The 13,340-nt window shown below is 38.6% G+C and overlaps 1 protein-coding gene and 1 non-coding gene across 7 annotated transcripts in view; both read right to left on the reverse strand.

Moving 5' to 3' along the window:
• The window catches only part of LOC105484442 (ankyrin repeat domain 45), a 59,057-nt gene that overhangs the window by 36,991 nt on the left and 8,726 nt on the right, over nt 1-13,340 (reverse strand). For 5 of the 6 annotated variants that reach the window (XM_011746028.2, XM_011746026.3, XM_071075787.1 and 2 more), the window contains exon 2: nt 11,683-12,025. In XM_011746028.2, coding sequence (XP_011744330.1) covers nt 11,683-12,010 — 328 coding nt within the window. In that variant the 5' untranslated portion in view covers nt 12,011-12,025. Of the gene's footprint in view, nt 1-11,682; nt 12,026-13,111; nt 13,258-13,340 lie in introns of those variants that run through there. The other variant, XM_071075775.1, reaches the window with a different exon arrangement.
• On the reverse strand, nt 12,690-12,793 carry LOC112427241 (small nucleolar RNA U13). The gene has a single exon (XR_003018751.1). It is a non-coding gene; the product is annotated as a small nucleolar RNA U13 (small nucleolar RNA).

A 13,340-nucleotide genomic window follows, 5' to 3' on the forward strand; every position in this document is an offset into this window, starting at 1 on the left:
CACATAGTCAAGTTAATGGAAAGCTGGAGTTTTAACTCAGGTAGTCTGGCTGTAAAATCCATGCTGTTAACGAATTTATTACAGAATCCTTTAGTAACTTGATTTTTGCCTCAATATTTTTGAGAGCTATCCATTTTAATACCCAAAAAGCTAATTCATTCCATTTAATTATTGTGTAATATTCCATTGTATGAAAATACCATAATGTATTTATCTACCCTCCTATTATTTATTTCCAGTGATTAACTGTTATAAGCAAGGCTTGAATAATCATTTTTACACTTATGTCTTCTTGTAAGCATGTGTGAGAGTTTCCCAAAGACATATCTCTAGCAATGGAAATTAGGATCATCAGGTATGTCCATTAACAACTTGATATAAATGTTCTCAAAAGTGATTACATCAATTTATAATCCCTCCTCAGAGTGAAGGAACTCCCATTTCCTACATCTTCAGCAATGTTTAATACTGTCAAATATTTAAATTTTTCTGACTCTGATGAGTCATGGTAGCCCATTGTTTACATTTGCTTTTATAGTGAAGTTAAACATATTTTCATTTATTTATTGGCCATGAGAGTTTCTCTCCCATAAATTGCATGTTCCTAACCTCTGCCTATTTTTCTATTGGGTTGAATTCTAAGCCTATTAATTAGTAGACTGTCTTTACATAGATATATCCTTTGTGGCTTATTTTGTCACTTTGTTTATGAAACCTTTTGGGCATAGTTCAAAATTTAGATAGATAGATAGACTGACAGAGAGATATTTTCCCTTAGTGGTTGGGTTCTTTATATCTCAAGATACTCTGTGATGTCTCAAGAATATAGCAATACTCCTCTATTTTTCAAAAAGTTTAACATATTTTGCTTTATACATTCATGTCTTACAATCACCTGTAATTAATTTTTATGTGTGGTAAAAAGTAGGTATATATCAACCATTGTGGAAAACAGTGTGGCGATTCCCCAAGGATCTAGAACTGGAAATACCATTTGACCCAGCCATCCTCTTACTGGGTATATACCCAAAGGATTATAAATCATGCTGCTATAAAGACACATGCACACGTATGTTTATTGTAGCATTATTCACAATAGCAAAGACTTGGAATCAACCCAAATGACCATCAGTGACAGACTGGATTAAGAAAATGTGGCACATATACACCATGGAATACCGTGTAGCCATAAAAAAGGATGAGTTCGTGTCCTTTGTAGGGACATGGATGCGGCTGGAAACCATCATTCTCAGCAAACTATCACAAGGACAGAAAACCAAACACCGCATGTTCTCACTCATAGGTGGGAATTGAACGATGAGATCACTTGGACACAGGAAGGGGAACATCACACACCAGGGCCTATTGTGGGGAGGTGGAGGGAGACGGATAGCATTAGGGGATATACCTAATGTAAATGACGCGTTAATGGGTGCAGCACACCAATATGGCACATGCATACATATGTAACAAAACTGCACGTTGTGCACATGCACCCTAGAACTTAAAGTATAATAATTAAAAAAAAACCTATCTATATCATAGCCACACCTATACATATGGGGGAATTGGACAACGGGTAGACATTTATCTACGTCAATATTATGCTATGGGAGGGTGGCACAAATCATAGTTAGGCATCTTAGTATTTTTGTCATAGCACATGAGCAGGTATCACATGCCAATTTGCAGTGGGTCCTATGTCTGCAAATACAGGCAACGTGTAACAGGAATTAAGCATTTTGTCCTGACAAGTCAGGACTTAAACTATAGGTCAGTCTCTAGCTGTGAGGCTTGGACAAGTTCCTTTTCCTTTCTAAGCCTCAGCTTCCTCATTGATCAAAAGAGATAACACAGAACATCTTTAGATAGTTTTTAAAAGAATTAAATCAGGTAAGACATGTGAAGTACTTTGCACTATATCTGGGAATACCTGATGGCAGCAACTTCTATGAGTCATAGAATAGAAATATTTGCCAATCTATTTACTTTGTGTCTTTTTCTGTTCCCAATGTTTTCTGGTGGCTAGAAGAAAAGAAAAAGCAAGCATGATAAAGACTAATTAAAGAGTTGTTCCTCAAAAGACAAAAAAAAAAAGGTATATAATTTTATTTTTTTCCAGATGAATAATAAACATTCTCTGGCATCATATACTAAATAGTTCATTTTCCCCACTGAAATTTAGAGTCAGCTTCTCAGTTGCTTTTTAAAAAGATATTAACTAGATTGACAAATTAATTTGGAAGAAATTAAGAGAAACAGCATTATGAAATTTAATCTCACTATTGAGACACATATACACTTCGTGTGGTCTTTCATATAAATCAATAAAGTTTCATACTTTTTGTCATAAATGTCTTACAATTCTTGTTTTATTATTATTATACTTTAAGCTCTAGGGTACATGTGCACAACATGCAGGTTTGTTATATGTGTCATGTTGGTTTGCTGCACCCATTAACTCGTCATTTACATTAGGTATATCTCCTAATGCTATCCCTCCAACCAGCCCCCCCACCCTACAATGTGTGATGTTCCCCACCCTGTGACCAAGTGTTCTCATTGTTCAGTTACCACCTATGAGTGAGAACATGCACTGTTTCGTTTTCTATCCTTGTGATAGTTTGCTGAGAATGATGGTTTCCAGCTTCATCCATGTCCCTGCAAAGGACACGAACTCATCCTTTTTCATGGCTGCATAGTATTCCATGGTGTATATGTGCCACATTTTCTTAATCCAGTCTATCATTGATGGACACTTGAGTTGGTTCCAAGTCTTTGCTACTGTGAATAGTGCCACAATAAACATACATGTGCATGTGTCTTTATAGCAGCATGATTTATAATCCTTTGGGTATATGCCCAGTAACTGGATTGCTGGGTCAAATGGTATTTCTAGTTCTAGATCCTTGAGGAATCGCCACACTGTCTTCCACAATGGTTGAACTAGTTTACACTCCCACCAACAGTGTAAAAGCATTCCTATTTCTCCACATCCTCTCCAGCATTTGTTGTTTCCTGACTTTTTAATGACTGCCATTCTAACTGGCATGAGATGGTATCTCATTGTTGTTTTGATTTGCATTTCTCTGATGACCAGTGATGATGAGCATCTTTTCTTGTGTCTTTTGGCTTCATAAATGTCTTCTTTTGAGAAGTGTCTGTTCTTATCCTTTGCCCACTTTTTGATTGGGTTTGTTTTTTTCTTGTAATTTTCTCCCATTCTGTAGGTTGCCTGTTCACTCTGATGGTAGTTTCTTTTGCTGTGCAGAAGGTCTTTAGTTGTTGTTGATTTCTTTTCTTTTTTTTTTTTTTTTTTCAGATGGAGTCTTGCTCTGTCACCCAGGCTGGAGTACAGTGGCATGATCTCGGCTCACTGCAACCTCCGCCTCCCCGGGTTCAGTGATTCTCTTGCCTCAACCTCCCAAGTGGCTGGAATTACAGGCACATGTCACCACGCCCGGCTAATTTTTGTATTTTTAGTAGATATGGGGTTTCACCATATTGGCCAGGTTGGTCTCGAGCTCCTGACCTTGCGATATGCCTGCCTCGGCCTCCCAAAGTATTGGGATTACAGGCATGATCTGCTGCTCCTGGCCTGGTCTTTAGTTTAATTAGATCCCATTTGTCTATTTTGGCTTTTGTTGCCATTGCTTTTGGTGTTCTAGTCACGAAGTCCTTGCCTATGCCTATGTCCTGAATGGTATTGCCTAGGTTTTCTTCTAGGGTTTTTATGGTTTTAGGTCTAACATTTAAGTCTTTAATCCATCGTGAATTAATTTTTGTATAAGGTGTAAGGAAGGGATCCAGTTTCAGCTTTCTACATATGGCTAGCCAGTTTTCCCAGCACCATTTATTAAATAGGGAATCCTTTCCCCATTTCTTGTTTTTGTCAGGTTTGTCAAAGATCAGATGGTTGTAGATGTGTGGTGTTATTTCTGAGGGTTCTGTTCTGTTCCATTGGCCTATTCCTCTGTTTTGGTACCAGTACCATGCTGTTTTGCTTACTGTAGCCTTGTAGTGTAGTTTGAAGTCAGGTAGTGTGATGCCTTCAGCTTTGTTCTTTTTGCTTAGTATTGTCTTGGCAATGCAGGCTCTTTTTTGGTTCTGTATGAACTTTAAAGCAGTTTTTTCCAATTCTGTGAAGAAAGTCATTGGTAGCTTGATGGGGATGGCACTGAATCCATAAATTACCTTGACCAGTATGGCCATTTTCACAATACTGATTCTTCCTATCTATGAGCACGGAATGTTCTTCTATTTGTTTGTGTCCTCCTTTACTTCATTGAGCAGTGGTTTGTAATACTCCTTGAAGAGGTCCTTTACATCCCTTGTAAGTTGGATTCCTAGGTATTGTATTCTCTTTGTAGCAATTGTAAATGGGAGTTTCCTCATGATTTGGCTCTCTGTTTCTCTGTTATTGGTGTATAGGCATGCTTGTGATTTTTGCACATTGATTTTGTATCCTGAGACTTTGCTGAAGTTGCTTATCAGTTTAAGGAGATTTGGGGCTGAGAAGACAGGGTTTTCTAAATATACAATGATATCATCTGCAAACAGGGACAATTTGACTTCTTCTGTTCCTAACTGAATATGTTTAGTTCTTTCTCTTGCCTGATTGCCCTAGCCAGAACTTCCAACACTATGTTGAATAGGAGTGGTGAGAGAGGGCATCCCTGTCTTGTGCCAGTTTTCAAAGAGAATGCTTCCAGTTTTTGCCCATTCAGTATGACATTGGCTGTGGGTTTGTCATAAATAGCTCTTTTTATTTTGAGAAACATTCCATCAATACCTAGTTTATTGAGAGTTTTCAGCACGATGGGCTGTTGAATTTTGTCAAAGGCCTTTTCTGTATCTATTGAGTTAATCATGTGTTTTTTGTTGTTGGGTCTGTTCATGTGATGGATTATGTTTATTGATTTGTGTATGTGGAACCAGCCTTGCATTCCAGGGATTAAGCCAACTTGATCATGGTGGATAAGCTTTTGATGTGCTGCTGGATTCTATTTGCCAGTATTACATTGAGGATTTTTCGCATCGATGTTCATCAGGGATGTTGGTCTAAAATTCTCCTTTAGAGAATTTTAGAGAAGCTTGTTGTGTCTCTGCCAAGCTTTGGTATCAGGATGATGCTGGCCTCATAAAATGAGTTAGGGAGGATTCCCTTTTTCTGTTGATTGGAATAGTTTCAGAAGGAATAGTACCAGCTCCTCTTTGTAACTCTGGTAGAATTTGTTGTGAATCCATCTGGTCCTAGACTTTTTGGTTGGTAGGCTATTGATTACTGCCTCACTTTCAGAGCCTGTTATTGGTCTATTCAGCGATTCAACTTCTTCCTGGTTTAGTCTTGGGAGGGTGTATGCGTCCAGGAATTTATCCATTTCTTCTAGATTTTCTAGTTTGTTTGCATCATAGTATTCCCTGACGATAGTTTGTATTTCTGTTGGATTGGTGGTGATACCCCCTTTATCATTTTTATTGCATCTATTTGATTGTTCTCTATTTTCTCATTAGTCTTGCTAGCAGTCTATCCCTTTTGTTGATCTTTTCAAAACAACAGCTCCTGTATTCACTGATTTTTTGAAGGGTTTTTTATGTTTCTATCTCCTTCAGTTCTGCTCTGACCTTAGTTATTTCTTGCCTTCTGCTAGCTTTTGAATTTGTTTGCTCTTGCTTCTCTAGTTCTTTTAACTGTGATGTTAGGGTGTTGATTTTAGATCTTTCCTGCTTTCTCTTGTGGGCATTTAGTGCTATAAATTTCCCTCTACACACTGCTTTAAATGTGTCCCAGAGATCCTGGTATGTTATGTCTTTGTTCTCACTGGTTTCAAAGAACATCTTTATTTCTGCCTTCATTTCGTTATGTACCCAGTAGTCATTTAGGAGCAGGTTGTTCAGTTTCCATGTAGTTGTGGGGTTTTGAGTGAGTTTCTTAATCCTGAGTTCTAATTTGATTGCACTGTGGTCTGAGAGATAGTTTGCTGTGATTTCAGTTCTTTTACATTTGCTGAGGAGTATTTTACTTCCAACTATGTGGTCAATTTTAGAATAAGTGTGATGTAGTGCTGAGAAGAATGTATACTCTGTTGATTCGGGGTGCAGAGTTCTGTAGATGTCTATTAGGTCTGCTTGATGCAGAGCTGAGTTCAAGTCCTGGATGTTCTTGTTAACCTTCTGTCTCGTTGATCTGTCTAATATTGACAGTGGGGTGTTAAAATCTCCCATTATTATTATTATGTGGAAGTCTAAGTCTCTTTGTAGGTCTCTAAGGACTTGCTTTATGAATCTGGGTGCTCCTGTATTGGGTGTCTATATATTTATGATAGTTAGCTCTTCTTGTTGAATTGATCCCTTTACCATTATGTAATGGCCGCCTTTGTCTCTTTTGATCTTTGTTGGCTTACAGTCTGTTTTATCAGAGACTAGGATTGCAACCCTGCTTTTTATTTTATTTTATTTTATTTTATTTTATTTATTTATTTATTTTGCTTTCCATTCGCTTGGTAGATCTTCCTCCACCCCTTTATTTTGAGCCTATGTGTGTCTCTGCACATGAGATGGGTCTCCTGAATATAGCACATTGATGGGTCTTGACTCTATCCAGTTTGTCAGTCTGTGTCTTTTAATTGGGGCATTTAGCCCATTTACATTTAAGGTTAATATTGTTATGTGTGACTCTGATCCTGACATTATGATCTTAGCTGGTTATTTTGCCCATTAGTTGATGCAGTTTCTTCCTAGCATCGATGATCTCTATAATTTGGCATGTTTTTGCAGTGGTTGGTACCAGTTGTTCCTTTCCATGTTTAGTGCTTCCTTCAGGAGCTCTTGCAAGGCAGTCCTGGTGGTGACAAAATCTCTCAGCATTTGCGTATCTGTAAAGGATTTTATTTCTCCTTTACTTATGAAACTTAGGTTGACTGGATATGTAATTCTGGGTTGAAAACTATTTTCTTTAAGAATGTTGAATATTGGTCCCCACTCTCTTCTGGCTTGTAGAGTTTCTGCCAAGAGATTCGCTGTTAGTCTGATGGACTTCCCTTTGTGGGTAACCCAACCTTTCTCTCTGGCTGCACTTAACATTTTTTCCTTCATTTCAACCTGGGTCAATCTGATAATTCTGTCTTGGGGTTGCCCTTCTTGAGGAGTATCTATGTGGTGTTCTCTGTATTTCCTGAATTTGAATGTTGGCCTGCCTTGCTAGGTTGGGGAAGTTCTCCTGGATAATATCCTGAAGAGTGCTTTCCAACTTGGTTCCATTCTCCCAGTCACTTTCAGGTATACCCATCAAATGTAGATTTGGTCTTTTCACATAATCCCATATTTCTTGAAGGCTTTGTTCATTTCTTTTTACTCTTTTTTCTCTAATTTTGTTCTCTTGCTTTATTTCATTAATTTGATCATCAATCACTGATACCCTTTCTTCCACTTGAACGAATTGGCTACTGAAGCTTGTGCATGCATCACATAGTTCTCCTGCCATGATTTTCAGCTCCGTCAGATCATTTAATGTCTTCTCTACATTGTTTATTCTAGTTAGCCATTTGTTTAATCTTTTTTCAAGGTTTTTAGATTCCTTACGGTGGGTTCAAACATCCTCCTCTAGCTTGGAGTAGTTTGTTATTACCGACCTTCTGAAGCCTACTTCTGTCAGCTCATCAAAGTCATTCTCTGTCCAGCTTTGTTCCGTTGCTGTTGAAGAGCTGCAGTCTTCTGGAGGAGAAGACGTGCTCTGGTTTTTAGAATTTTCAGCTTTTCTGCTCTGGTTTCTCCCCATCTTTGTGGTTTTATCTACCTTTGGTGTTTGATGTTGTTGACCTACAGATAGGGTTTTGGTATGGATGTCCTTTTTATTGACGTTGATGCTATTCCTTTCTGTTTTTTAGTTTTCCTTCTAACAGTCAGGTCCCTCAGCTGCAGGTCTGTTGTAGTTTGCTGGAGGTGCCCTCCAGACCGTGTTTTCCTGGGTATCACCAGCGGAGGCTGCAGAACAGCAAATATTGCAGAACAGCAAATATTGCTGCCTGATCTGTCCTCTGGAAGCTTCATCCCAGAGCAGCATCTGCCTGTATGAGGTGTCAGTTGGCCCCTACTGGGAGGTATCTCCCCGTTAGGCTACATGGGTGTCAGGAGGCAATGTGTCCGTTCTCAGAGCTCAAACACCGTGCTGGGAGAACCACTGCTCTCTTCAGAGCTGTCAGACAGGGATGTTTAAGTCTGCAGAAGTTTCTGCTGCCTTTTGTTCAGTCATACCCTGCCCACAGAAGTGGAGTCAACAGAGGCAGCAGGCCTTGCTGAGCTGTGGTGGGCTCCACCCAGTTCGAGCTTTCCTGGCTGCTTTGTCTACCTACTCAAGCCTCAGCAATGGTGGATGCCCCTCCGCCTGCCACGCTGCTGCCTCACAGGTTGATCTCAGACTGCTGCTCTACCAGTGAGCAAGGTTCCATGGGTGTGGGACCCACTGAGCCAGGCACGGGATATAATCTCCTGGTGTGCCATTTGCTAAGACTGTTGGAAAAGCACAGCATTAAGACAGGAATGTCCCATTTTTCCAGGTACAGTGTGTCATGGCTTCCCTTGGCTAGGAAAGGGAAATCCCCTGACCCCTTGTGCTTCCCAGGTGAGGCAATGCCCACCCTGCTTCAGCTCACCCTCCATGGGCTGCACCCACTGTCCAACCAGTCCCAATGAGATGAACCAGGTACCTCAGTTGGAAATGCAGAAATCACCCGTCTTCTGCATCGATCATGCTGGGAGCTGCAGACTGGAGCTGTTCCTATTTGGCCATCTTGTAATGGACCCATGTCTTACAATTATTTTGTCAGATTTATTCCTACTTCCTTTATCATTTTGTTATGAATAAGATCTTTATTTTTATCACATTCCCTTGTTGTTGATGGTATATAGAAAGTTACTGATTGGGATATTGGTCTTATGTTCATATTCTTCCTAAACTCTCTTAGTACTAATAGTAGATTCCCTTGAATTTAAGTCTATGTACCTATGAATAATCAGAGTTTTGTTTCTTATACTCTGATCTTTATATCCAGTAGTATGCTGGTAAATGTATAACTAGTTACCTGGAGAGAAAAGCCCTGATTTGTATCATTAGCCAATTACTGTGATGTATGGCCCAACATGGCCAATTTCAATAGCTATCAACATGACATCAACCAATTCACAAAAACTCTGAAATTTTAACAATCAGTTCTTCAGAGCTCATAAAAGCTGGCTCTAGCACAATACTGTGTTATTTCTCTACCCTTCTTACTGCTATTGCTGGAAACTCTATTATAATGATAAATGGAAGCCATAATAACAAATATCTTAGTCTTATTTCTGATTATAAAGAATGTTTCTGAAAAATTCAATGTTGGGTAAGTTCACTTCAGGTTTTTGATAGACAGCCTTAAGGAAAGTTTCTTCTATTCCGCTTTCCCTAAGAGCTTTCATCACAGGCCAGATGCAGTGGCTCATGCCTGTAATCCCAGTGCTTTGGGAGGCCAAGGTGAGAGCACTGCTTGAGCCCAGGAGGTAGGGAGGCTTGTCTCAAACTCCTGGGCTCAAACTATCCTCCCACCTTGGCCTCCCATAGTGCTGGGATTACAGGTGTGAACCACAATACCTGGCTCTAATGATTTTTTTTAAATCTTACTTTTTTTCTGTGTTAATGTTCTATGTTTTCAATTCCAAATATTATTTATGCTGTCTCTCTCTGATTAATATTATCAAAAGTCGGCTGGGTGCGGTGGCTTACACCTGTAATTCCAGCACTTTGGGAGGCCAAGGCAGGTGGATCACCTGGGGCCAGGAGTTTGAGACCAGCCTGGCCAACATGGCGAAACCCCCTCTGTACTAAAAAATACAAAAATTAGCCAGGCATGCTGTTGCATGCCTGTAATCCCAGCTACTGAGGAGGCTGAGGCAGGAGAATTGCTTGAACCCAGGAGGCGGAGGCAGTAGTGAGCCAAGATTGCGCCACCGTACTCCAGCCTGGGTGACAGAACAAGACTCTGTCTCAAAAAAAAGAGAACGACAACAAATGTGTGTGTGTGTGTGTGTGTGTGTGTGTGTGTGTGTGTGTGTGTATACATATATAAAATCAAATGTTTTTCAACTGTCATTTTCACTGAACCTGATTTTGGTATTGTCAATCCTTTCCTTTCCATCTATTCTGTTTTCTATTTCCTTTCTTTCTTGCTTTTCTTTCTTTCTTTTTTTTTTTTTTTCTTTTTTGAAACAGAGTCTTATCATGTCACCCAGGCTGTTCTTGAACTCCTGACCTCAAGCAATCCTCCTGCCTCGGCCTCCCAAATTGCTGAGATTATAGGTGTGAGCCTCTGTGCCTGGCCTCTGGCCTATTTCTTTATTTTCAACGTCATTAATTTATTCAATTATAATGAAGTAAATTATATTTACTTTCTTTGGTTACTCAGTTGTTCTTTTTCTAACTTCTTCAGTCAAATGTTTTGTTTCCTAATATTTTTATGTTTTGTATATTCTAATATAAATATTATACTAGAATTTTAATTTTAGTTGTATCCCATGGGTTCAGACATAGTGATGCTGTTGTCACTTGAACATTTCATAATTTTCATTATTTCTTCTGTGACCAATAGATGATTTAAAGTGTGTTCTTGGTTGGGTGCAGTGGCTCACACCTGTAATCCCAGGACTTTGGGAGACCAAGGTAGGTGGATCTCTGGAGGTCAGGAGATCGAGACCAGCCTGGCCAAAATGGTGAAACCCTGTCTCTACCAAAAAATACAAAAATTAGCCAGGCATGGTGACCCATGCCTGTAGTCCCAGCTACTCGGGAAGCTAAGGTGTGAGAATTGCTTGAACCTGGGAGGTGGAGGTTGCAGTGAGCTGAGGTCATGCCATTGCACTCCAGCCTGGGCAACAGAGTGAGACCCTGTCTCAAAAAATAAAAATGAAAATAAAAAATAAGTAAGTGTGTTCTTGCTTTCAGTTTTCAGTTATCTTTTTGTTACTACTTTTTAATTTTATTTTGTCATAGTCACTGATCAAAGACTATATGCTATAGATTCTCTGATAGTTGTTAAGACTTCCTTTATGGCTTAACATACGATCAATATTTTTAAAATGTTCCATGTGAGCATGAAGAGAGTGTATATCCTTTCTTTGCTGAAGATCATGCTGATGATCATTTTTTTGTTTTCTACCACGACCACATATTATATTTGCAATCTGAAAAAGTAATTACTGAATTTAAAAAGCTAATTAGATGATTGCTAACAATTAATAAATCTTCAAGGGAAAGAGATAACAGTAAATTATTACACATTTACTATATATCAATTTACAATATGCCAAGCACTAAAATATTTATTTTATCCTATTTAATCCTCATTATACCCTGTAAGGAAAATATAATTATTGTCCCCATTTTGCAGATGGAAAAACAGAAACACAAAAAGATTAGGTAACTTGCCAAGTCACACAGCTAATAAATAGTGAAGTCTATGTTCTAAAATACTATACTATGTAATATCAACATTGACATTTACATGTATACACATACATATACCCATATAGATGTATATACACATATATGTAAAGTATAAAACAGGCACATCAAATATATCTAACCTGAAATATATTACATGGCATCTTTAGGTCATCATAAGTAATACTGATGAGAGAAAAAAGACAAAATACCTCTGGTGGTTTTTTCATTCAGATTCACACCGTATTTTGCCAAAGCTCTAATCACATCACTTTGCCCAGCCATGCAAGCTGCATACAACAAATTTCTCCCAACGATGTCTTCTTCTAAGAGAAGCTGCATGGCCTGTTCATGATGAGGATTCTCAGGATCTTCAAAAATCTTCTGCAAACCCTCTACATCCCCTGTGAGAGCAGGTTGTAAAAGGGGGTTCCTGGGGCCTGTTTCCTCTGGTTCTTGGACTTCTTCTTCTTCATCTTCCTCTTCCTGCTGTGAGAAAAATTCTGAACTCTCTGACTCTGGAGGTCCTTCTGACTCCATTAACTCCAAAAATACCTATGACCAAAAAAATTAAAAAGTGATAAAAATCTACTCAAACACATCAGTATTTGTTTATTTATTTGCTCAGTCAACTGACAATATAGATGGTATAAAAATACTTAACTAGTTGAAAATAACTATAAAGTAAGATACTTCAGCAATTCCATCAATAAAGTTTATTGTGTACCTATTACGACTAAGTACATATAACACGGCTCAAGTATATACTAAAATGTTAAATGTGTGAAATAAATAATAAATTCAATAGAAACAGAAGAAAGATCGTATGATCTAAATTCATTAGGAAGAGATTGAAAAAGAATGTCTAAGAGACCCACCTGCCTAAATAAGGGTCCCTGTATGAGAGAAGTGAGAAATATAATAGGGTTACTGGAACCAGATTATAAAGACTTTAAAAATTAGGCACCGACATTTAAACAGAATTCATTCGCTCAGTAACACATACTGAAAGCACTGTGTAAATTGTGAAAACCGGAATCAGATTTATTTCCTACCCTCAACAAGTTACTATTTCAAGGGAAAAAATATGAAATGCACAAAATAAGTGTAATAAAAGGTGACAAGTAGTAAATACCATAACAAAAGAAATGCTATAGGAGTTTAGAAGGGATAAGATTAATTCTAGATAAAATTATTCAAGGATGTCTCTTTTTTTTCACATCAGACAGGAAACGTGCCCATGTTGTAACAAGGTTTGAAGGAGGTACCTCTCAAACATGAGCATGAAAACCCAATAATCACACCTATGAATTACGAAAGGATCTAACTAAGGATGTCTTGCTAGTGCTTCAGTCTGTCAGAACACAATATTAAACCGGGAAAGATTCAGAGAAGAGTACCAGAGACCCATCACACATACAAGAATGTTTGTGGCATCACTGTTCACAACAGCAAAAAACCCAGAAGGGAAAACCAATGTCCAAGAAGAGGAGCATAAACCGGTATATTCAAACAAAATGGTATATAACTGTTAAAAGAAATAAATTACAGTGGTATGCCATACGGTAGGCAGCTTCTGACAAGGCTCCCAATGTCCCACCCCTGCCTCCTGGTATTCATACCTTTGTGTAATTTCCTCACTTTGAATGTGGGTTGGACCTAGTGACTGGCTTCTAATGAAGAGAATACAGCAATAGTGAGGGGATGTAAATTCTGTAATTCAGTTACAGTAGACTGTGATTTTGTCTTGCTGATATTCTCTCCCTTGCTCTTCTCATGCGCTGTGATGGAGAAGGCCACCTTTCAAGGAAGGAGGGTGATCTCTGTTCAACAGCCAGTAAGAATCAAGGCTCTTAATCCAATTCCATAA

Source organism: Macaca nemestrina, chromosome 1 (genome assembly GCF_043159975.1).
Source record: "Macaca nemestrina isolate mMacNem1 chromosome 1, mMacNem.hap1, whole genome shotgun sequence".
NCBI classification, from domain to species: domain Eukaryota; kingdom Metazoa; phylum Chordata; class Mammalia; order Primates; family Cercopithecidae; genus Macaca; species Macaca nemestrina.